General features: G+C 38.2%; 1 protein-coding gene across 2 annotated transcripts in view; it reads right to left on the bottom strand.

The window, feature by feature from the left end:
* Positions 1-1,581: 1,581 nt before the first annotated feature.
* Positions 1,582-25,726, bottom strand: part of GPI (glucose-6-phosphate isomerase) — a 44,426-nt gene continuing 20,281 nt past the window's right edge. For both annotated transcript variants that reach the window (XM_026059564.1, XM_026059555.1), the window contains exons 2-18: positions 20,458-20,548; positions 19,457-19,525; positions 16,416-16,535; positions 14,193-14,276; positions 13,953-14,099; positions 12,089-12,160; positions 10,970-11,014; positions 10,025-10,078; positions 9,052-9,112; positions 7,312-7,355; positions 6,919-7,071; positions 6,421-6,550; positions 5,986-6,062; positions 4,479-4,607; positions 3,884-3,959; positions 3,736-3,802; positions 1,582-2,275 (exon numbers count right to left, since the gene is read on the bottom strand). In XM_026059564.1, the coding sequence (XP_025915349.1) occupies positions 2,152-2,275; positions 3,736-3,802; positions 3,884-3,959; positions 4,479-4,607; positions 5,986-6,062; positions 6,421-6,550; positions 6,919-7,071; positions 7,312-7,355; positions 9,052-9,112; positions 10,025-10,078; positions 10,970-11,014; positions 12,089-12,160; positions 13,953-14,099; positions 14,193-14,276; positions 16,416-16,535; positions 19,457-19,525; positions 20,458-20,478 (1,473 nt within the window). In that variant the 5' untranslated portion in view covers positions 20,479-20,548 and the 3' untranslated portion in view covers positions 1,582-2,151. The remainder of the gene's footprint in view (positions 2,276-3,735; positions 3,803-3,883; positions 3,960-4,478; positions 4,608-5,985; positions 6,063-6,420; positions 6,551-6,918; positions 7,072-7,311; positions 7,356-9,051; positions 9,113-10,024; positions 10,079-10,969; positions 11,015-12,088; positions 12,161-13,952; positions 14,100-14,192; positions 14,277-16,415; positions 16,536-19,456; positions 19,526-20,457; positions 20,549-25,726) is intronic.

The raw sequence follows: 25,726 nt of genomic DNA, 5'->3' as shown, positions 1-25,726 counted from the left end.
GCCTGCAGCGCCCCCGCGCGTGTCCGGGTTTCCGCGGGGCCTGCGCGGCTCGGAGCGGCGGCGGCCGGCGGTGCTGGGCAAGCGCTGCCTCATTCTGTGGCCCACGGGCAGCTGTGGCCCTTGCAAAGCCCGTCTGGGTTATGGGGTATAATTATTTAATTTGAACACTTGTTAGTGCTAAAGTGCTTTTTCTATAATTGCCTGGGGGGTAATTTCTAAAAAATTAAAATGGGGTACCCAGACTTGTTAATAGCAACAAGGGCCAACTGCCATCAAGAGCCTGTTTTGTTATTCTCCTTCCTGTGGCAATTTTGTATCACTTCCAAGACTAACACTGTGGAGAGGATTTTTTATTTTTTTTCTCCTCTTCTCCAGCTTTCATGATGGGGTCCAGCTCTGCTCTTCCTGACATTATCTGCTCACTGCCCTTAGCCCTTGCCAGAAAATTGTTTTGTTACACAGAAACAATGCTTGCCTTCTTTTTATAAAGAAATAATAATAATAAAGTTTTAGTACTGGGCTGTCCTGCGTGAGAGTAGCAGCAACATTACATATTTATACTGCTCACTTTGCCTCATCAGTAAACAGGCTGAAGGAAAGGAGGTTCTTTCTGGAAAGAACACCTAATCACAAAGTGTTATTATAATATAATATTTTCTTTCTTCAAGAAAAGTTTCTAGGGTTTGTACTTTGCAAGAGAAGAACAAGTAAAAAGTGAAAAAACAGCACTGAGACAAGGCCTGTGGTTGACTCATTACCACTTAGCTCATGACAGGCACCTGCACAAAGACAGATCACATTTCACACCTAACTAATGAGAGCAGGAAGGCAGGGTTTTACCATCTCAGGTGCAGGAACCTTTACATAGCTGAATGAAAAAAATCTCATATTAAAACACTATGCCTCCCTCTAGTGGCTTCTTTTGTGAGGAGGAAATGCTCTGTAAAGGTATATAAAAAAACCGTAGCATCTAAGCACTATACCACTAATACTTAGGCTGACTTAATTCACATCCACACAGCCCGGTTGTGAAACATCCTCCATAATGCTGGATATATTCCAGACAATAGCAGCTACTGGTGTGCAACATCACTAAGATCAGATTAAGTGGCAGCATAGGAAATTTATATACATCAGTTTCTAGTCACAGTAGAATTTGTCACAAGTTCATTCTATTAGAACCAGAGTTAATTTGTCTGACTTCTCCCTTCAGTGCTTGTAACTTACCTTTGAGGCGGAAGTGTAGTAAAGGTGTTAAGGAACACAAGCACAGAGGGTTAGCAGTGGTAGAGAATGATATAGGATGTAAACAACTTGTTTACAAGTATTGTTAAATTGTTATCTATTCAGTTTTTGTTGCAACTATGATGCTGATTTAAGAAAGTTGAGAGAAACGATCACTGGAGGATACAAAAAACAGCATTTCTTCTGCAAGCGATGACAAGCTTCAGGTTCATATAAGTTCTTGAAAACTGTTTGGAAAGTCAAGAGATCACTGTCACTCCAGGAACTTTATTCCCCTTTTAGAGAGCTGTTTGTGTAGCTTTTCCATAGTTGATGAAGAAATCAATACATATCATCTACTGCTATTAGTAGACTTTACTTTTCACAGTACCACTGAAAAAAAGCTGTGTCTTTATCAAATGCATAACATCATGTGATCTGAACAATTTACAATTGAATACATTCTAGTTTCAGGCTTATAGCAGAACCAATCCAAAAAGACAGTGACATACCAGACAGAAGTTAGTTTACTTTGCTTCAGAGGATCTTACACACAATCAGTGAGGCAAAGGTTATTAGGTCTGCACTTTAAAGAAAGTGAATAAGTTTTACTCATCCATCATATCTTTTATTTTCTAATATCAGTACGTGACCATCTTTAAGGGAGCTGAGGAATAAGTGAGGAACATACCAGCTGCACTTTATGGATTAACAACCACAAAAATAGAAAGCAACTATACAATCTCTGGGTTTCACAAAACTAGTTTTCATTTGTAACACTTGACGCAACAAGATTAACTGCAACAAGTTAAGAAGCTACTTCTGTAAAGTGCTATTTTGTTAAAAGTGGCTAAAAAAAAAGCACAACTACAACATAGATTTGAGTATTTGGTGGTTAGATTTTTGATGTCCTCTGAGTCTTTCATTTCAGGCTCTATGTTTTTTGATGAAATTAATGAGCCCATTTGTTGAGCTATCGTGAGATGTCACTGGAGCATCCGACTCCAGTTCAGGCTCAATTTTCTTGGCAAGTTGTTTTCCAAGCTCAACTCTGCATTTATAAAAGCAGGAGAGGAAAGAAAAATAACATTAGTGCTAGCAGCCTAAGCTATTTACTATAAGCCATTGATGTTAAAATAGGTGCTAGTAAAAGCTAACTTGACAGTGAACAGTTTGAATTTGTTTCTTTCCCTCACAATTTACTGACACAATTAAGTTACATGAATGTTATTTAACTCAGTGCCATTCATGACCAGAGGTCTCACAAGTACAGCTGCTTAGCTGAATAGACAGCACTTAAACTGCAGCATGTCAAAATCATAAGGTTGTTTTAAAAGTTAAGCCTTTCTTTAAAAGTTAAGCCATTCTGTACAGTTTTCCCCTTTTGCCTTCACTACTCATTTCTGCTATACAGTCTGTCCCAATGCAGACTGCATTCAGCTTGCTACTGTTCATTGGTTAACATGACATCACTCAGAACACCAATTTGTAGCATCAAGTCAATATCAACATCAAGCTGCAGGAAACCAGACTGGATCTGTAACATGCTCTGCCTGCCCTCTCCCTTCCATATTTAGTTTCAGATTTCATTCTGGATTTTGATGTGTTGCAGTTGCAGCTGTACTATTTATTCATATGCCCCTCCAGATTTCAGAATTGATAACAGATACCTACAGCTTTTAGACAGTCTTCCCATTTTCCATTTCTATTGCAATGTTTTAGGTAAAGAAACTGCTCTGGTAGCAAAACTCTGAGAAAACGTATATAAAGAAAGGCCAATCTTTAAGCAGCCTTTTTAGAAACGAGTTTAATGTAAACTGCTATTCTAGGCCTGTAAAGCAAACTTACTCTTCCAAATAACTTCTCATAGCATAGGCAAAGTTTCACCTGAAAAGTCTTATCTACTCCCCCAGTCCCTCTTTCTCCTGCATAAGTTTTCACACAGTATGTTGTACAGTTAATATTACTGACTAAAGATTACAAAGAACATCTGTGATTAGCTCCTGAAGCTAGCCTGCACTGGACCTAAGGCTGCTATATCTGAAGACATCTACCAAGAACGCTTTTGTAACTCCAATATAGAAAAGAAAAAAACCAAAAGGTGGCCAGTCTTCTGCTTGGCAGATGCCACTTAAGCTGCCTATTGAATGTTTCTAGAGATGTAAGGCAACTTATTTTCCCCTCTACAAGGATTACTTCTCCAAGATGGAATTTAGCTTGCTTGACTATTCCCCCCTCCTATCTATTACTGCCTTTTTTGCCCCCCCTTTTTTCCCCCCAAATTTAACTAGAATAAAGGTTTTTAGTTAAAGGTGTATCCCTGTTCAGCCATGACAGCTTTGTAGATTTTCTGGGGGATAAGTCACTGTATCTGATTTCTATTTAAAGTTATCCTATGATCTTTTGCTTTAAGTATACAATCTATTATTTTTCATTGTCTTTCTTTTGTCTAAGAGATGCCAGATTGGTGCCACAGTTCATAACTACACAAGAAAGATTAAGGATACTTACCCCCACTGGTCATAGCTGTTAATATCCCAGACAACTCCTTGAACAAATATCTTATGCTCATACATGGCTATAAGGAGAAAAAAGATTCATCAATAAACTATCAGAAAGCCTCAATAAGCATTCACAGTTAAGGAATCTATTTACTTACCAATGATGGCTCCCAGAGTGAATGGGTTGAGTTTTGTAAACATAATGGAATTGGTTGGACGATTTCCCTCAAAGACCTTTTGAAACAGAAGTTATATTGTAATCCAGCACTTTAAAACTCGCATCAGAAACACATTGTTATATTTTTCTATAGCCCACATTGCATTATTTGTTTTAACAAAAAATAGAAAAGCCTTAAAGGCTAACAACAATTTCAACCATAAAAACATGAAAACAATGCAACAACTTTATTACAAGCACAATGTTAGAGTGTTATTGCCAAAACTCAGTACTGGCTACTGTATGCTGTGGAAGTAGCAAAATATAAATCAATATCCAAGGGGAAAGTGATGAGACAGCTCAACATTTATGAAGTGCCTTAAAAGGCTTCCTGATCAGCATGCTATTAAGAGTCCCAGACCTGACAGGGTAGAATCTGTAGTGACATTTGCTGCTGTCAAGACAGTAGCACTTCATAGCCACCGGAGGGCACTGCCCCATTAGCAAAGTCCATCTGCCAGGTGACCAGTGCAGTGTCCTCACTACAGCAGTATCATTAACTGGAGGAAAACTGGCAAACGCTAGGGCCTGGTTACCTTATGGGGAAGCAGCTTCTCCAGAGCATCTCCACTCAGCCCTGCAGCCTGCAGCTCCTTGCGAGCTTCATCAGGAGTCTTCCCCTTCATCAGGGCCTCAGTCTGAGCAAGAAAGTTGGCCAAAAGGATCTAGTGGGTAGAAGGAGGGGGGAGGGGAAGGAGGGGGGAGGGAAAGCATCAGCTCAAGTTACTATTCCCTTAGCTGGAAGAGTGATATCTAGTGCTCGAATCCAGACTGAGACCTACTCTAGAGTGACAGTCTTATTTTCAACACTATGGCTGTAAAATGTAGAATAGTTTTCTCTGTGTAATGCCCACTATTGTCATATTAGAGTGCTGGGAGACTTGATTACTACTTTTATAGCATGTCAGAAACGCACAGAATTGCTCTAGGGAATCCTGCCCCTGCTGACAACAAACCTTCTAGTGAGGACAAAGGAGCCAGGATTTCACATGCCCTCCTTCACCCACTCTTGGCTACACTTTTAATCCATGCCACATCACATGCATGGAGCACCAGCTGCTTTTCCATAAGGATTACTTGAAGTTAGCCAGCTAATATACATATTTACTCTAAATGAAGGAAAAAGCTTAACAGCATACCACATACCAACCCCTACCAATAACAGAAGTTTTTCATTTCCTGTTCCTTGCCTAATGTTAGTTTGCAACTTGTCCAGTGGTTTTGTCTTATCAGTTACAAAGATACTGCAGTTACAGTATCTACAGAGTGAAACATTTTCTCCCCCTCTTTTGCAAAGTCATTTTAAAACTTTCATCTGTACTTGGTGTTACTTGACATAAAAATTGCTAATATGCAATTTAAGTAACACTTCTAATCTGAAATCATTATAAGAGTAGAGCTTAGCCTAGGACATACTTTTTCTGAAGCCTAAAACTGATGGTAGAGCTGGGCACGTTTCCACCTAGAGAATTTAATTAAAAAACAAAAAACCCAAAAAATACAACTTATTTTGTTCATGACATGCGATTCACTGAAAATCCTTAGTTTACATATATGTTAAACTGTAAAATGGAATGAACTGGCTAAAGAGTTCCATGCATAAGTCTCACCTTAACCATGCTGGTAAATTCTTTAAATTTTGTCCTAGAATTTTCAGTTTTTGCAACAGCATCTTTGTGGCAGTTTTTAATCAACTGAGAATTTGCTTCTTACTCTGCAAGATTAGTTACACTCCTTGCTTTCCTACAAGGAATTTTCTCTCCAAATGTCTGATTGCTCAACTCTTCCCAGCCTCAGTAAGCCAACAGGCCACACTTAGTCTACTTCAAGAATTCTGGCTACTGTTTCTTCAGGAACAAAAACACCACTGGGTATGCAATTATGGTTTAGAGATTGTTTCCAAGTCTATTGTGAATGTTCACAGAGCCTGTGGGTATAGTTTCAAGGGGACATTTAGAAATCTGGCACACTGCAATACTGGATAAGCTTCAATGCCTTCAGCAACAAGAAAATATGGGTGCCCTGATAAAGAATGCTTATTACCTTGTGATGCAAGCCATTTCTGACTGGATGCTGGGTCTGGACTGGGATCAGAAAGTCACAGGGAATCATGCGAGTTCCTACAAGAAAAGCCATGTTAACTCTGCAATAGAGTAGGATTTTGAAAGTCCCAGAAAAATTTCAATTCTCACCCCACTTTCAAAGTTATTGGAAGTCTCAGATATTTTAAAAAAAGCTTTCTAAAAATTGCATTGACTGTGCAGAAGGGGCTGTGACAAAGCTCAATAATTTCAGTTTTAATTGACACTCCTTACTGTAAAGTTGAGAGCTCCATTGTGTAGTGTTCTAAAGTCAGTAATTAACACTATAGTGATGTGATGCTAGGTAAAACCTGACCTTTAAACCAGTGTCACTTCTGCCAGCTGTTGCCCCTCAAAATTTAATTCCAAAACAAGCCATCCAGTAGTTTTAGTTTACCTTGATGAATGAGCTGGTAAAAAGCATGCTGTCCATTAGTGCCAGGCTCTCCCCATACAATAGGACCAGTACTGTAGTCCACACGAGATCCTTTCTTGGTAATGTATTTGCCATTAGATTCCATGTCACCCTAAAAGGAGGAAAGGACAGTATTCTGTTTTAAACTAAATTTTTCTACTTGTTCCTGAAAAACCACACAGTATATCAGTACAAATTGCCATACATGCTTGAACTAAAGTAAGTGCTGCTCATTTATAGAAATTTCATAAATATCAAGGATATAGCTGCTTCACTTATGGACACTAAGACAACTGAAGCCTGAAGGAAAAAAAAAATCTCTAAATTAATTGGGGAAATAAACTGATAGCAATCTTGGCACCAGTCATCTTTAAGTGATTGCAGTTTTAACCTAGAAACATTCATTCTGGTTCTAGAACCAGGACAGAAGTACATCTACACACTCACTTCTTAAAATCTTCCATTCTGTCTGAGCCTTACCTGCTGGAAGTAGGCAGCAAAGCGGTGCATGTATTGGTCATAGGGCAGAAGGGCATGGGTTTCACATCCATAGCAGTTTATATACCAGACCCCCAGCATGGCCAAAAGAACTGGCACATTCTTCTCCAGTGGAGCAGTGTGGAAGTGATTATCCTTTTTAGTCACAGAAAGGAGAGAAAATTTACTTTTGATAAGGCAACTGACATCCCTCCCAAATTTTAAATCAGGTTTATTGCTGCTTTGATCTGGCAGGAGCTCTCCAAGCACAGTCATTTTAGAAGCAAGATGATGACAAGGGTACCCGATCTTAAGATAACTGAAGACAGGTTGGTTTCTGAACAATGTTGTGTCAAATTAACAGGAACAAATTTGATACAGGCATCCCACACTCACCATCCAGTGGGCTCCTGCAAGCAGGCTTTCAAAGTTGTCATAACCTAACAATGGAAAAAAGTCAGTTTTTACTATTACAGCTCATACTTGATTTCTCTAGAGTCCTAAAACAGTTTAGGTTTCTTGTACATAAGAAGGCTCCCAACCACTAATTGAACTTAAAGTTGCACTTCTGCTTTTTGACTTCTCAATGCACCCCATAGGCTCAATATATTCAGTTACAATTAAAACTTAGACTTCAGAGTTCAAGTACAACTTCATGAAACATGCTTCAAAACCTTTCCCTAAAGTCTTCATTCAGGCAGAAACAGCAACTAGGAAGAAAACAGAGGCCTCAAAACCAGGATGTGCATTAAAGGCTGCATAGTTTTCAGCTAGTTGGAACGCTCAGTTGCTTCAATCACTCCAGACACAGTGGGGGAGACTTCCACAAACTTTACAGAGAAGAGCTTATGCAGCAGGGATACCTTGAACTATGTTTGTCTGAGGAGAAACAATTATAGCAAGGTCTTCTGAGAGAAACAGGAAAACAAAAAACCCTTTTCCTAACAATTCACCCAATTTTGTTTGCCCTGTAATTAGGGTATTTAATTGCCATTCATTTTCACTAATGAGCACTTTAACTAACACCACCCTTTCTTGCAAACCCAGAAATCCTGTCTCTTCTTATACAGGAAAAAAAAATGAGACAGTGTTGAAACAGCTGGCAATCAAAGTGGCAGCTCTGGGAGATGAAGGATCTAAGAGCAAGCAGCACAGGGACTGGCATGTCACCAAATCTGTCTGAAGGCAGAGATGACCAGCTTACTGCAGACAGAACATTACTGCCTGACAAAAGTTTATTTTACTATTCACATAGGGTTTTCCACACATGACAACTCCTATTCACATCATTCAAAAAATATCACAACCCATGTTTTACTTTTAACTTCAGTCTAATGCAACTTTAATTTTCATTTAGAAAATGTTACACTTTGATTTTAAATACCTGGAAGTAATGAGGGACCAAAGGCATTTTGCTAAACAGTCTGTTCACCAAGAAACAGTAGCTCTTAGAGCTGTAAGCTGTTCTACATTCAGTGTGTTCTCTACCTGTGTTTGAGATCTGCAGAGATCCCAATGGTGCCCCATAATGCAAGCAATACAAGTAGATGGGGATCAATTTACAGGATCTTCTTAGTTTGCTCCACATCAACTGCAGATACAGCTAGTGTTCCTATATCATCAGGCCCCATAGCCTAGGAAAACAAATACTGGGGAAAAAAAGGAAGGGATAGGAAAAGGAGCTCTTAGTGCTAAACAGTTCTTAGGCAGAAATGAAGACTTAGGATTTGATGTCCAGTGTATGTATATGTACCTGCAGAAACTAGATGCCTGACTTTTTTAAATAAGGAGTTTATGAATGTCAGTTGCAAGGTCTAATTTTCAAGATTGCTGATGTGGCTTTACATAAACCAGGCACTTTTGCTACACAAGTGACTGAAAGTGTAATTAGCTATTTGTACGTAAGAATGAGTCATTTCCAAAACTGCACTCAGAGCTAGTGTAGAGGCTCAACATTTTTATTCCATTGCAGATTGTTTTTGCACAAACATCCAACTGCACAGAGAAGAGGTTGGGTAAAATAACATCTCTGCCACAAATTTGATCCACAATCCAATATTGCTAACATGTTGCATGATTATATTCCTAAAGCAAACAAATTAACTCTTGGCATTGGTATATCACAGGAATACCTACCAATATGCAGGGCAATGGAGAGACCAATGGCTGACCACAGAGAATAGCGGCCACCAACCCACTGAAAACAAGAGATTGGTTTACACAGATGAAATTCAAGGCTTTTAAATTTGAATTTATTCAAACTGTTAGGAAATAGCATGTGTTCAGAACTATTTGCATCAAAATCAATATCCTTATTGGCAATAAATCACTACACTGTATATGGCATGGTCAAAGGGACCTACACCTTATGATAGCCCCCTAATTACACCTTTTGAGGTCTTTCAAGTTATCCAACTGGTCTGGAGGCTCTGATTTATAACATTTATTGAAGCAGTTACCTTGATAATGACTCCAGCTCTCTCAGGCATGTGTCAATACTAAGTAAAGCCTGCTTCACCAAGATTATGACATTGTCTAGGGAAAGATAGTGTTCTAGATCATTTCTAAACAGCAGCTTTAAAGTCTAGTTTGTCAGGCACATGATCATGAGACATGAACCAAACTGTTTCTGATTATTTAAGTATAATAAGCACCAAGATTAAGGGCACTATACTTTCAAGTGTCTACTATGAAATATCAAATTAGGCTCTTGTTTTTCTGATGTTTGACCTTTACAGGCCTGGATTATGTACAGTAGACCCCAACAGTCAAATGTCACAGCTTATAATAACTACTTACACTGACAGCAATAAGCTAAGGCTTCTATCTCCTGTTACCCAGCAGCTGATTAGACAGCCAAGAACATAGAAGGCTCTTCTTCAGACTTTTGACAGCAGGATTTTAATGGAAGGGCCAAGAGGTAAGACTTTGTTCTGCTTGCCTGACATGTTTGCAGTTTGCCTTTAGTCATGATTCTTCAGGTGTTTCAATACAGATATTACAACTACTAATTTTCAGTTCTTTTTGGCACTGACATGTATTTAAGATTTTCTAAAGCAAATTATTCTAACAGCTGATGTCTACCACACAACTTCAAATGTTTACTTACATCCCAAAATTCAAACATGTTCTCTGGGTCAATTCCAAAGTCTTTAACTTTAGGCTAGAATAAAAACAGAAGTGGGTAAGACAACCATAAGCAAAGCTAGAGTTCTTAAAAACCTTAATGTCTAGTAACAAAAAAAAAGATTCAAGTGGGGTACCCATTTAATACATGATTCCCTAACTATATCCTCCAGTTCAAAAATACATAGCATCCATCAGATAAAGTATGCCTCTATTTCCACAGATCAGTCTAACATTGTTCAGCAGTATCAGAACAGAAAGTTCAATTCAGTGATATAAATTGACCAGAAAGTGTTTAAGTGGTGAAACATAGTTAGGAGTTAAACTGGCATTCATTTTACATTCAGAGTCAAAAGTAAGGAAAGAAGCTTTATACCAGGGACCTCACCTGAAGGCTTCAATTATTGTAGAGTCTTTCTAATTGCTACAGCTCTTTCTACCCCATACCCTTTTGCATGCATTTTCTTACAAATGCAATCACCACATCAGGGTACATGACACTTTACATGCAACAGATTATTCACATAAGCTACTTGCATCACTTCAGCATTTATCTAAGGAGTCTAGGAGAGTACTATTTGCTTACAGAATGACTACCTTCACACACGCACACACTCAAGTAGTAACAGGTGTCCTTCACTAATAACAACACAGACACTTCAAGTAAGAGATTTTGACTTCAGATTTATAAAGTTCTACAAAAAAAAGTACAAATCTGTAATGGAGCTACCAGTCCTGCTACAGTTCGTTACTTTGGAGGCATTTCAATTATTTTCAGTAGAAGAAATATATATTGTTTCAAGAGAAGGCTAACTCCTGGTATTCAGGCAGTCTGTCTCAAAAGACATGCTTCCTTAGTGGATTTTAAAATGAGGCCATCTTAAAAGTACAGAAAGAAATAATGTTTAAATAGAATTGTTATACTTACACCATTGGTAGACAAGGCAACAAAATGCTTGGCCACAGCAGAATGCTTAATAAAACAAACAGACTGTTAGATCTCGAACACTCATTTTTCATTTCTGGTCATAAAGCTGATTTGCTACCATTTACATTTAAGCAAAATACTGTTGACTATCACCAGTTATTTTTGCATTTATCAGCTTGAAATCACCTTATTCACATTCACTGTAAGATTTGACAGCATGCCTGTCTGAAAACAATAGTCTGATAACGTTCTTAGGGCCTCCCTCTGGAAGCAGTCACTACTTAAATAGTAGGCTGCCCTAAGATGAGTATGTTATCAGCCTGCAACACTACTAACACTTTGGAGCAGACAGTTTGTTGTACACATGCTACCCTCCTGGCTAGGGCCAAAAGTCAAGACTGCAGAATATCTGTTTCTTGGTATCTACTAATAAATCCCAAGCTACAGATTTAAACTTTGGTCTTTCAGAAAGTCTTTTGGTGAACTAAGAACTGTTCATAACAGTAGCGCAATGGAAAATTTCAAAGCCCAGCTTTCAAATCAAATACAACTATCCTGACTGGAACAGGTTAAGACCATCTTAGCTACCTAAGCAGCCAGTATCTGCCCTTTTTCCTTTCAAGGGTTAGAAGTGGGAGGGAATGAGCCAAATACAAGGTTTCTATTCATAGCGCAGACATCTGCCATAGAAATGCTGGTATATCACTTAAACAATAGCTTCATTTCTAGCTTTCAAAGATTTGCCAAGAATTGAAAGGTGATGACCTGTAGACATCATATTCTTGGATTTCCATGTCAGTAGTCTAACATTTGCACCAAATTATTAGTCAGCTCTAAGGCAGACGCTACAATATATTACTTTAAAGGAAGGATTTGCGAGAGCAAACCATGACAACTACCCATAACGAAAGCCTTCTGTGGTTTTATCAGTTAGATCAGACATAGCAGGCTGTCACTTTAATTACTGTGCACTGAAGTGTTGTGTACAGCATTTGCTGAGCTACACAACTTATGTTCAGGCAGCTACTGGCTCTGCTCCAAAGCATGCTTAGAAAGACCAGGGAGAGGCTGCACAATAGAAAGCTATTACATTATGTAACCTAACCATATTAGACTTACATCCTTAGCAGCATGTAGGAACCACTCTTTGGCTGTTTCTGCATTGGTGATCGTTTCTTGGGTGGTGAAAGTCTGCACATCAGAAAACAAGGAAGTAAGCAAAATATACTGTACTTAATCTAAGACAAGTTTAGGTTGCTAAAATATGAGCTAAAGTTGTTCCAGCTAATCAGAATAGAATTCTAGATATTCACAATAAAGAGCTGCTGCCACATTCCAGGAAAAGTAATTTTGTCAAGCCAGTAAAGACTAGTCTTTCTAGGTTTATCTTTATAATTTTAAACTAGCATTTATCTGGATTGCAATAACTATTCATTTCTTACATTCCCTCTCTTCCTTCCCTTCCCCAAACTGATATGCAAAACCTTGAGACTAAAAGTTTCTACTTTAGTCTTTCATTAGAGTGAATTTTTACTACTCAATTAAAAAGAAAATAATTGAGCATCAAAACAGGATAACCTAGTTGGATTATCCTCTCGTTGTTCAATTCCTGTTTTTCCACATCTGAGCACTCATTTCTGCTGAGAATTTTGCCATAACTTTATTTTGCTGACTAGAGAAAACATTTTCTTGCTTCATGAAGTGTGCAAAGAAGGTCAGTCATGCAGTTCTCTTAAGATCATCTACAGCCATTCTGATTTACTCAACCATCAAAATTCAGCTTTAGGGGTGAACATCATATTCATCCTACTCCCATCCATCTCCAGAATTATTTCATTATGAAACAGAGGCCTATTATGGAAAGCTAAAAAATACTATTCATCTTCTTCCAAATATACCCAATTATCTAACTACAGTTTGGCAAATGGAAATTGAAGTGTTACTCTTGCAATTTGACAATATTTTGAGCCTTTGAACCGTGATGCTTGAACTCAATTATTCACAAAGTAACACTAATGGTCATTTTCAAAGTTTCCTTCATATTCCATAGGTTGATGGACTGCAGTACTGCCAAGATGAAATAAGGGGCAGTACAATAGAGCATGGCCAGCATTATACACATTCATTTGTTGCAGATGGTCTTCAGCAGCAGAAGGGTTCTACTGTGCTTTAGAAGTGAAGGGAACCCAAGTTACATAACTATGAAGTTTTCTTCATCAGTTCCCTCTGATAATACAGAAGCCAGTATTCTTCAGAAAGAAAGAGCTAGCAGCTGGCAATTATGCTTATAAAGTTGCTCACAGCTGAGGTTAAAAAAATGCAGGTATTAACTCTGTACTCAGAAATAAGTGTTGTCTTATAAAATAACAGCAGAATATCTATCCATTTGCAAATAGAGAGGCTTAGCATTTATAGTGATCAAGGAACTCAGCATTTAAGTTCTTGGCGGGGGGGAATGACATTTCATCACTGCACTAAACCAGAGTGAAGATTCCCAAGCTAAGTATAATTCATTCAAGCAAACTTGTTTGCAGTAACATTACACTGTGAACTAGTTAGCACTGTACTTCACAGTATGCAAGATAAAAGGATCACCAACAACCTTAAGTAAGGAAAGAGAAAGACCTTGAATTTCAAGAACTATATAGGATCCCAGATTCCACCCAGAGAAGAACAGTAAAAGAAACATTTGTGAATGAACTTAAAACCTGGATTGAGAAGCACATCCAAGACAACAGAAAATTGCTCATGTGTATTGTGTATTTAGCTTAAGTCATTTTCAGTGATCGATTTGTGGATCCCTAAACATTTTTCAGTAGTGGCACATAAACCTGTATTGCAAGTTTAGGCTGAATCACAATTGGCCTGCATAAGAATAGTCCACACTAAAAGTTACTGATACAGATCTTCCTGTGGAAGAGTATCTATTCTGACTTAAACTGTAAAGGATTAAGTCGCACACCAGCACTTATATTAGACATACCTTTGATGCAATGATGAAGAGTGTTGTGTCAGGGTTAAGCTCAGCCAGGGTTTTGGCTATGTGAGTACCATCGATGTTGGATACAAACCAAACACGAGGGCCTCCCTTGGAATATGGTTTCAGGGCTTCAGTTACCATCAGAGGGCCCTGGAGAGAAGCAGCATAATTAGGTTTTAACATTTTCATTGCAGGAGTAGGCACACTCAAAAGATGTGAAAGATATGGAAATTAGGAGCTTACCAAGTCAGAGCCACCAATCCCAATATTGACCACATCAGTTATTGCCTTTCCAGTGTAGCCTTTCCATTCACCACTACGGACTCTCTAGGGCAAAATATATAGCTGTAAATATTTCAGTTATGCTAAAGTTGTAATGATTCTAACCCTGGAAGTAGGTTGTGTTTTCAGGCACTGTTGCAAAGAATCTTCTAAGCAGACTTTTAAATAAACCTATACTAAAAGCTACCTTCTTAACTATGTATTTGGTTAAGTAACAAAAACCACTCATTAAGAGTTAGAAATTAATGCACATCTTTGAAAGAACAAACTGCAAGATCAAACCAGCCTTCTTTCTGTGCCCTACTATAGCATTTACAATAGACAGGTGTATTAAAGGCAAAAGAAATCAAGCTAAAAAAATGAAGAAAACACACCCTCAGGCATTAAATTATGAAAGAACATTTGAACCTGGAAGTTTTCCTTAGGTGTCTTCAATTAGAAGCGACTTCACTAACTAAATTCAAAAGCTTTAAAATAGGAACAAAGCCATAGATATATACATTTATGTGCAAACCAAACACTCAAAACTTTCCTAATGCCTGTATGTTTTGCATTAAAATATTCATTCCCAGGCTTCACCTTAAAAGAACATGGAACATTTCTACTCTGTTCTCACTTCTTTAACAGTTACTGAGAGTTCTGACAAAATTACAATAAAACATCAAAATGTTGCATTGATTTTTGTCCATCGTGCAATCTATGCATTAAACCTATTCCAATCACAAAGTGAGCCTTGCAAGTATCAGCCTATACCATACACACCTCTATATATGTTCCAAATCAAAGCCATTTCTTTTCTGCAACAGATTAATAATTTCATTATGCTGATAGTAGCTCTCCCTCCTGACAGATCTGCTTTAAGTTAAAGCTTTCTGTTTTTTTCCAAATGTAGAATCATTTGAGTATACACCATTAACTGTAGCCTGTAGATGAGGCTGTTATAGTTTTAAAGTCCCATCTGCCTCTAAGGGAGAATTGACTAAATCAAGTGTCTTTATATTAATCTTTCCAGAAAAGACTAAAAGTGTTTAGCATGATATTAATTCTGCAAAGAAGCTAGATCTGCATGGAAAGTGACATTTAAAGTGCTGATGATTGAAGCAGTCTTATCTATGAAAGAGGTAGCATCAATGAAAATACTTTCCCATTTCTCACTACCAAAATCTTAATCTTTATTATGAAGAGAAACTCCAGGGTGGAAAAAATATTCAATTTCTGTGCTCATTCAGTTCTTAGTCTGAAAAAACTGCCAAATTCAGAAATAATTGTCAATTACTGTGGTTTTGGCACTCATCCATTGGGAACTGGACATAATCCAGACTCATTTTGTCTAGGCTAACAGTCTTAAATTGGTGGTACCACTGGCCACTACCATCTGGATAAGATCCACAATAGCAATCAAGCAAAACCAATTCCTCACAGCCATGTTTAAAGTGCATTTGAACTATTCGGGGAGCTTTACTTTGTCACACAAACTTGCTTTCTTGTTAGAGTGCTCTATGTACAAAACTACTGATTTCCAGTTCTCCAATGATAATTTTCTCAACTCATCTGACAGATTCCTACATTTTAAAGAACACATACAGAATGAAAAACTACTGATATTTAAGGAGATTAGTAGAGTGCTGTATTTAACTAGGGAACAAAAAGTTTTCACACTGCTAAAACAGCAAACAGAACAGAATCATAAAGGTATCTGACCTAAATTGTTTTAGAGATCTTCTGGCTTTAAGTAGACCATAATCAAACTGCAGGTAAGCTGCGAGTATCTAACTCTCCTCCCCATTTCATAGAAATTTTAAGAGGCAGTTTCTACTTATTAGATTCAAGTAGCTGAAAAGTTAACAAGGGGAAAAAGCAACTTATGAACGACACCTTATTTTTAATTATTTACAATATTTTTGAAGTTTCTGAAGTAAATGCAAGATTTTTGCTAAGAAAGCAAGATCCAGAAAGCCCATTAAAGAAAAATGACAGGAATTACAGCAAGTAAAGCAAGTCACACTCAAAACAGCTCACAAACCCCATGCTTGAACCAGAAGAACAGTTATATGCCATATTCATTTATACCAGTTATTCTCCCCTCATTCAGTCTACAATCAGTGCTTCACAGTATACATGTAATAGAACCTGGTTGGATATAGTAGAAATATAGAAAAAGTACACTGTGGTGGTGCTTTATACCTGGCAGAAATGTTTCATTTTGTCCAACACCTTGTTTACTTCTGGAACAACATCTTTCCCATCTACAAGTATTGGCACATTGGAGCAATTTCTCAGAGCAATATGAAGCACAGCTCTGTTCTGAAACAAGGGGAAGAAAAGGGGAAAAATATTAATGGAGTTAGTTCAGCATTACACCTAGGTGTCTCATCCAAAAGGCAATACAACCTTTAAGAAAATTAAAAATTGTTTAGATTAAATATGCATGTGTGTATACACACACCCACCCCTCTCCAACTACCTGATCACCCTCTCACTTGACAGAGCCAGCAAAGAGGGCTTACAATAGCATATAACACACTAAGTAAACAAATAGTTTATTGTAATTAATTTGAACAGAAAGTTCAAAATCCCTTGAAAAGCATTTAATGTTTGAAGTTCAGAATTCAGTAATACTCCATACTCAGTAATCCTAGTCTTTTCAGTATGTTTCAGGTATACAAGGGGGAAATTATGTTTCCTACTACTGAGGATACTGATCAAATCAATTGTAACAAGCAGCCAAAGGAAGTTATTTTCTCCGTCATTTTCTCAGAAGTAGTCCATTTCACATAGAAAGACAAATATGTATTTAATCATCTGACAAGGATACAATAGCCACATAATTGCGGGCAGCACATGAAGTATTACCGAAATACTTGCATACTAGGTTTGTAGGTTGTAGTTGCATTAGGTGAGAAAAATTCTCCTGTTAAGGTGCATCTTATACTAATTCTCCAGAGATACACAAGTCAAGACCCCAAAACCCAGCCTCCAACTTGCCTATTTTGGAGTTTATGGCTTTAATCTAGAATGAAGGAGTTACTATTAATACTAATGAACAAATTAAAGAATTTGTCTGCTCTGTCTCATTGTTCTTTGCTACAATGAGCAGCATTGTGAGACAAAGACAACAGCGCCAGTATGAACTGCCAGGTTACGATTTAAATACCAAATGCTAATTCAAAATCATTGAGTATGTGGTTACTGACTTGGAATATGCAAAAGCTCTTTCAGTTGCTAATTGATGTACCCACTTAAGTCTAGGGTGAACAGAAGCAATTCTTCATGACACTCTCAGTCAGGAAATGGTATTTCCAAAAGAGGTATGCACAAGTGAGTAAGTAAATACTGTTCACTATCTGGCTTGAAGGAAGCTTTGTCTTGGTCAAGATAAAGTGTCACATTTGAACCTATATCTGCTGTTATAAACCAAAATATATTTGGGTGGGCAATGAAGACTGGATCCATAATGAGTGGTCAGATATGGGTTACCTTGCAATGCACAGACTGTGCCGTATCACACTGCAAGTTTTAACTCATCTGGGATGAGCACCTGGCACTCTCACGCTTGGGTGCACTATAAAGAATTTCCACATACATACACAGCAAGCATCCAATGCCTGCAGCACCAAATACAGACAAGCCTTAAATATTTAAGAAAAATAGCTTAGAAAAAATGTTCTAAATCAGAACAAGGGTAGCAGACAAGTCAGTTCTTGCCATTAAGCAGCTTCCTTCCGTCTTACTGCTCTAAGGTTTTTAAATGATACTGTTTGACAGCATCCTGTTTTTAAAGTCTCATGACAATTTCATTGTCCACACATTCACATTCCAAAGCCAAACTTACCTGATATTCCATATGAACAGATTAAAAAAATGAATTAAAGCAAATCTAATTCCAGGTAAATATTTGACTGCAAATGAGAAATACCCTGATCAATGAAAAAAATGTTTCTAGACTCATCATAAAGGTAATCACCACATAAACTTGCCACATTGAGACACCAATGAAGCAGGGAGCTAGTAGCAGAGGCCAAACAAACAGTATTAAATTGTAGGACAAGTGTTATGTGCTAAAGCTACATCCTTTCGAGAAGTCTTCAGCTGCTATATTTGATCTCAGGCCAACAGTGAACAGTAACCTCATAATGCATAGACAAAGGTGGGCTACCTTGTAATAATCTTTGTGCTACATAAGGGTAGTGAAAGAGGCCATATCTGAGAATCCAAGCCTACAGGCAGATTTGAGACTTTTCATGCTCTTTTCCCTCTCCCTTTAACTGTGAATTACAAGGCATTAATACAAAAGGAAAAGGAATCATTTTTCCAGTGGAGCTTTATCTGGTTCTGTTTGTGTATTTCTACAAACATGCAGCATTCACAAACAATACAATGTCCAACTACTGAGTTATTTAAAGCAAGTGGCTTGTGCGAGAGTTAACTCAGTCAACAAATAAGTCAAAAGAAGCATTAATTTCTGACAATTACCTCAAACATACTAAAGAACCTTTAATATTTAAGGTAGGCCAATAAATCACGCTATACTGCTGAGCTTCTAGCTTTCATCCTATTTTTAAAGAAAAGGTACAGCTGATTCTCTGTATGTTCTAATGAAGAAGGATTTAACCATAACCATAGCCTTCACACCTACAAAGAGAGGAAAATACTCATCCTCTTACTGAAAATAGGTGGCTAATTTCCCTAGAAGTTTGTTTTATAATATCTACTGTTAAATCTCACCCAAAGATAAATAGCACAAGCAACCCAAAGCAGGTGGTCTTACACAATCCTGGCTAAAGCTTTGTAGGCAGTTTGCCTAATGTCAGTACTCATAACACTTTGCAAAGCACATAAGGGATATGTGGAATGCTCCGTGCCCTCTAAGATCTATAATTCATCCCCCTCTCTACAAAAGCAAAGGGAAAGGAAGGGGAAAAAAATATATATACACCACCAAAATCTTTAAGAAAAATTAGGAGATGAATATGAGAGGGAGGATTGAATAGCTTTATACAGATTTTTCTTCTGTCTTCTTCCCAAAGTTGTAAAGATTTCTCATGTAATTAATGAAGTAAATACTAACACCAGTTTCATCATTTCAGAGTAGCACTAGCAATTAGAATAGTTCCCCTCACTCCACCCCAAGACTCATGTCTTAGAGACATGAGCATCCATAATATACACACAACTGAGAGGAAAGAACCCTGAGAGGAAAGAACCGTGGACAGAAATAGCCTTACCTCAGTGAAGTTGATCTTCTCTCCACTGAACATTCGCTCTCTGGCACTTTCCACACCCCTTGACTTTGCCTGAGAAATGTAAAAATAGATTGCTCTCAAAAATAGTAAGAAGTCAGCATGTACTACAAAGGTCTAGCTACACTGAAGAGGGTGAGCATTTACTGCATAAAAACAGTAAGCTTGTAAAAAAAATTAGATGAAATGACACTAGATTCTAGCTTAAATATAGATTCTCCTATTAAAATGGGTATTTTTAAACAGCTGTTTATTCACTTAAGAGGTTATATAGTAACACGCACTAATTGATAAAGATGCAGCGAATCCAATTTTAATTATTCAGTTTTATCTTCTAGACTACTACAGAATTCATTAATGATTCCACATACCAGCTTAGAATCCCCCTGCTACAGAAAAGTAGTGAAAAAAGTTTTGCTACTGCTAATGTTTGCCAGTGTTTCCAATTATTTTTTTATTCTGTGTCCTATCCTGGTTTAGCCTTTGGCTGAACCAAGTAGTTAATGGAGGGCTGTAAATAGAGACACCACCCTAAATTGAGATTAACACAAACTTCTTCCTGAAAACATATCCAACATGTGAATATCAAAACTAAGACTACATGACATATGAAATAACTTCTGTTTTAACTACAGATAAAGAAGACATTAGCTTCTCTTGCAACTTCATATGAAGCCCTATCTTATTTTACTGCAGACCTCAGTAACAGATCCACATGCCAGCTGGCCTATTACACAGAAAAAGTCTTTTCAGTGATGGCAAGAGACTGTCCAGACACTGAAAAACAGTCTTGCTCCTTGAGGGCTAAAGGACAACGCAAGACTCAATAACGCCAAGATTTGTACACAAATGATGCTGAACTTTGACAGTCTCTCAAATTCAAAGCTGAACATACATAAACAATGTTAGAACAACCTGTGACCTGAAAAAGCCACCTTTTTTTAAACAACTATTTAGTTTATTAATTCAATGTTTTCAAGAGTTACCAGTTCCATCAGCATTTTCATTACTTCTTCTGTAATAAGATTCTTTGAATAATCCAGTAAGATATCCCCATGATCAGTATTCAGAGTCAAGCTGCCAAAAGAAACAGGTTGTTTAATTGTACATTCCTGAAGAGTGATTGTTTTAAGCAAGACAATGACAACTCCTGCACAGATTATGAAATAATTTGAATCCTAGTTATACTAAGCTAGTAAGGATGACCTGAGGGACAGATTTGCCTAAATTTCATGAAGTGATTTACTAGATACTGTAATGTCATTTTAATTGAAGACTACAATTTGCAACAAGCTACATTGTAGTGTCCATTCTCTGCTTGTGAAAATCCAAATACAAAGTAGTATTTTTTTAATGCACAGTTGGATAATCATATTCTATTTTCACTGAGCCACAATTACTTTCCACATATAACATAGGTGAAATGCTTACCATTCTTTTGCTACTAAAAAAATTAAACTCTTCCTACAGATCATTTCAACAAATCTAGTCATGCTTTTACATGGAGACTTAAATAAGCCTGATAAACCTGTTACAACTCCAAGCACAAAAACAATCTGTCAAGTACTACACAGAAGCTGAGAGAGCTTGGCCTGTTTAGCTTGGAGAAGAGAAGGCTGAGAGGAGATCTTATCAACGTGTACAAGTATCTGAAGGGAGGGTGTCGAGAGGATGGGACCAGACTCTTTTCAGTGGTGCCCAGCGACAGGACACGAGGCAACGGGCACAAACTGAAACACAGACACTTCCATCTGAACATGAGGAAAAACTTTTTCACTGTGAGGGTGACAGAGCACTGGAACAGGTTGCCCCGAGAGGTGGTGGAGTCTCCTTCTCTGGAGATATTCAAAAGCCGCCTGGATGCAATCCTGTGCAATGTGCTCTAGGTGACCCTGCTTGAGCAGGGGGGTTGGACTAGATGATCTCCAGAGGTCCCTTCCAACCTCAGTGATTCTGTGATTCTGATTCTGTGAATTAATCCCATTTGTGAGCTGCGTAGTCTCGCTATCCACAACGACTCAGCAGAGGTCTCCAAATTATTTAACTAATCCTCATCTGAGAGCTATAGTTTAATATTTCAAAAGACTTTAGGTTTAGATCCAAGAGGAAACATGGGAATGGCAGTCTAACAGATATCAAGCAAGTTCTTTTGTATTTACCAGCCTGGTATCTAAATGAGAAGTTCTATAGTTCCTCTATAGCCCTTTACAACAGTGTTTTCCAGCCATTTCTTCTCTTTGCACTAATTAACATATAAAATCTAATTAACATACATATTCAGTCCAAACTGAGGAACTAAAATCCTAGAAGTCAATCAGTAGGCCTTCTGTGAAAGAAGAGTGCCTTTCCTATGCCTTATTCTGCACCATTTTTTTGTTCCATGTGCTAGAGTCACAGGAAACTGCATGCATCTCAGTTCAATGTGTCCACATTGTTCATCTCCCTTGCTTTTTTATTTCCCAATACTTGGGCATAAACAATTTGCTGTTATTTTAGTGCCCACCTCTGTCAGACACCCTGCAAGGCAAAAAGATGGCATAATCATGATTCCAAACAGATTTAATATGACAGAACAGGAAAGACTGTAGAAAGGAAGGCAAGAGCAGTAATCAGCAAGGCCTCGACATTTTGGTGGTTTCATTAACTTGATTTAAAAAGCACAGTAAGATATCCCTTCTCTACTTTTAAGATAGAAGAGAGACAGTCAATAAAAGGTAGGTGCCTTCAAGCACAGTATTGGGAAGAGCATTTAATTCATAGGGGACAGAAGATGAGGCAAGGGAAGGGGGGCTGGGGAACCAAAATCAAGACTGTTAATTGCTCTTCTCCTCAGTAGGCTGTAAACAGTAATACTGAGACCCTAACTACCCAATGTAAGGATACCTGGAATATAGCTAGCTAAGTGAGGGACTGTACCTCCCACCTGATAAAGTCACTCTTTATTAAAAGAGTACCCAAAAAATGCACAAACAAATCCTGCACATCTTTAACAATTTAAAGTTTGATCATTATGTTTGGAGACAAGTCCCTTAATGTAATGGAAGTCTGAACACATTTTACTAATGGAATGGCAAGGCCATTAGTATACTAATATTTCTTCACTGTTTAGAGAAGTTGAACAGTTAAAAACATGCAACAGTTTAATGAAAGAGAGACAGTCTTTCTTCTACTCCATGAATGTGGAAATCCTTAAAATCTTTATCTCATGTTTACCAGAAATGCACAACATGCTTCAATCTGTTTTCCTTATATGAAAGGAAAGTAGCCTCACAAGACCTAGAAGACTAGGTATCTCAATAAGTTCTTCCTGGATTCAAATCACTGATTTGAAGAAAGTGCCAACAGCTGAAGGATGACCCCCACCCACCCCTTTCTCATGCAAAAAGAAACAAGCAACACATACTAGGGAATACAAAGATTAACTTCCCACTTCCCACACATGTGGCAACATACAGGCATGCAATGTAATCTCATTAAACCCTTACACAGGGAGTTCCACCCTCTCCCTGGCATCTCCCTAGATCAATGGCATTCTGCTACACTACCCATTCTGCAATGCGGCATCTAATGGTAGCATTACCCAGGTGGAACAAGAGACTTGTCACGTAAGCCACATTCATATTTTAAGTGATGCAGTTCTTTCCAGTAAAGTCATCTGTATCATCCCAGAGAATGAATTTATCTCCCATCTAAACACAAACTATAAAGAAGCTGTGTGCATCACTTAAATACACGTATAGGACTCACTGATTCCCTGGTGGTTTTTTTTACCCACTTAGACTAGAGGCTTTCTGATCCTTCAAGAAGCACTATACTCATTTTTGCAAAGTCAAATCATTGTGTAAAGTGCTCTACAAGGCTACCCTTGAGGAGTACCTTCAACCATGCAGAATGAAGCACAGCTGTGATGCACAGGGCAACTAGAAGTTATCAATACTAGTCTTCTATAATCAGCAGTGGCTATTTGCATCAAGAGTACCTAGTCACCATCCAGGTATCTATCATCCGCTGAGTTTTATAACACAGCTATCGGTTCTAATCTCTTCAAAACTAATGATAGCGTTTTTCTACTGAACAATTCATGCTAGCTGTTCTTGACAGGGCTTACATTTGGGTGTCAAAGAACAAAGGTGTACCTTAAAGGTTTGAATAGACTCCAAATCAGGCAAGGAAGAGGATATGCATGTTTTGCAGAATGGAGGAGTGGGGACAGGAGGAGGGAAAGATCTGAGATTCATACTTTGTAGAGCACAATTAGTCAGTGTAAGGCTCTTAGGTAGATACCCTAGAGCAACCTTAAATAGATAATATTCAGGTTAGAAACCTATTCACCTCATTCCCAAAATTTCTACAGCACAGAAGTCAAGAAGCACTTTTATATAGGTATAAGCTTTTGCCTCTTTTCCGTTAGAAAAGAGATAGTGACTACCAGGAACTGACTGAAGATTAAAGATTAATTTTGCATGAGGAAAGAGGTGTAAACAGAGTACCTTGTGGCCAGTCCTCCAGATTGCTTACGCTTTCAACAGATATTAGCCACCATCATCTTGCTGATCCAACTTGTAACATGGGAAACAGTGAGAAGTATACAGGCAGATCAGTCAAACTAACCCAGGCTACCAGTTCTGCAATTTTATTTTGCTATAAGATCACAAGTTTCCCTGGTAGCCCACAGTATGAAAGTTTAATTGGGAAACACAGTTGAAATCACAAAATGAAAACATTAACATAGATTAGATAAACTGAAGTCTGACCACTGTTCCCTATCCTTAGGGGAAGCACAAAAAGATATGAAGATGGGCAGCTGTCTGAAATGATAAAGTGTTTCATAACAAATAAAATCAGAAACAATTCTGTGAGATGCATTGACTACTCTTAGTATGGATATGATGTGCAACACAAGTACAAGTACTTGAAACAACAATTGCCAAATATCTTCTCTTTGGTTAGTTTTATTTATTGATAGTGTAATACTCAAAAAAAGGAAGTATATTACACACTGGCAATTGAAATTAAATACAGACCAGAGACTAATGAAAATGTTTTACGGTTAAAGTGGCTTAGATAATCATAAAATGACAACCAAGACAACTAAGATTCAGTGCTATCCGCAATGAAATACCTTCTTAAAGCATTAAGAAAGGAACTTTATAAGAAACCTCTCATTATACCTTTAGATTTACTTCGCTAGTCATCTTCTGCTTTCCTTTGTTACCAGGATGTGATCAAACTCAAACTCTTGTCATGCGCTGGGGATAAGGGAAACTTGCAAACAGAACATGCTTTTCCTACTAGAAAAGAGCTAGTAGGTTTACATAAAAGAATATTAATCTCCTTCAACAGTAACACAAGTCCTATTAGGTGAGCCAGATGAAGTCAATACTCCAAGAAGTCTTTTAAAGACTTTCTTTCCATCAAAGCACATGACATTTTACCTCTTGTGTATTGGTATGCAGAAACTTCATGTGTAGCATTTCATTATAATCTAAAAAGTACCTAGGCAGTTCAAGAGGAAAGAGAAGTCATTTTGTTCAGGACTCTGCTGAAAAGTGACAGAAATATTCTTATTTCAACACCCAAGAACAGAATTTCCCTCTATCTGCATTACCCAGGCTCACCTTAAAATTCAATTCAGTGATGAATCTACTTAACAGCAAAATTTTCAGATTGCTTGTATTGGCAGACTTTACCAACACGCATATGACTACTCAATCTCCAGCATACAGAAATTATTAGCCCTGTTTTACAGGAGAACAATGAATGTTATCCCATTGCTTCTACTTCTTTCTTCCTTCTCTATTTGTAGCAAAAAGATGTTGCAATATATTTTCTGTAATGTGGGTAGCATGAGTTAGGGCAAGAGAGAAAGCTAAATCTGCTAAACATCACCCCTTCCCCAGTTCAGGGTAGAGGCAGACACTGACAGGACATACAGATCGCTCTCTGATCACTGGCAGTCACCTTATCGCGGGGACTTATGACTAAGCACATGGATGCGAGAGACTGGGAAATGAATGACCCACAATGCCACTGTGCAGGCTGCAAGCCGGCGCTGTGCTTCGCGGCACGTACCCTGCCGCAAGGATGAGTCAAGGACGAGCCTGCGCGGCCGCCGTGCTCGGGGGCCGCCGGAGGAGCAGCCCCTCCGGACGGCACCTCTCCCCTGCGGGGCCCCAGCCGCCCGGCGGCCCACGCCGCGCTCCCGAGAGGGCGCTGCAGGCGCCGGGCGCACGTGCCCGGCCTCCGCCCGGCTGC

Source organism: Apteryx rowi, unplaced genomic scaffold (assembly GCF_003343035.1).
Source record: "Apteryx rowi isolate R43461 unplaced genomic scaffold, aptRow1 scaffold_1, whole genome shotgun sequence".
Classification (NCBI taxonomy): domain Eukaryota; kingdom Metazoa; phylum Chordata; class Aves; order Apterygiformes; family Apterygidae; genus Apteryx; species Apteryx rowi.
Note: the sequence above shows the minus strand (reverse complement) of the source record. Positions and strands in the feature narration are given on the sequence as shown.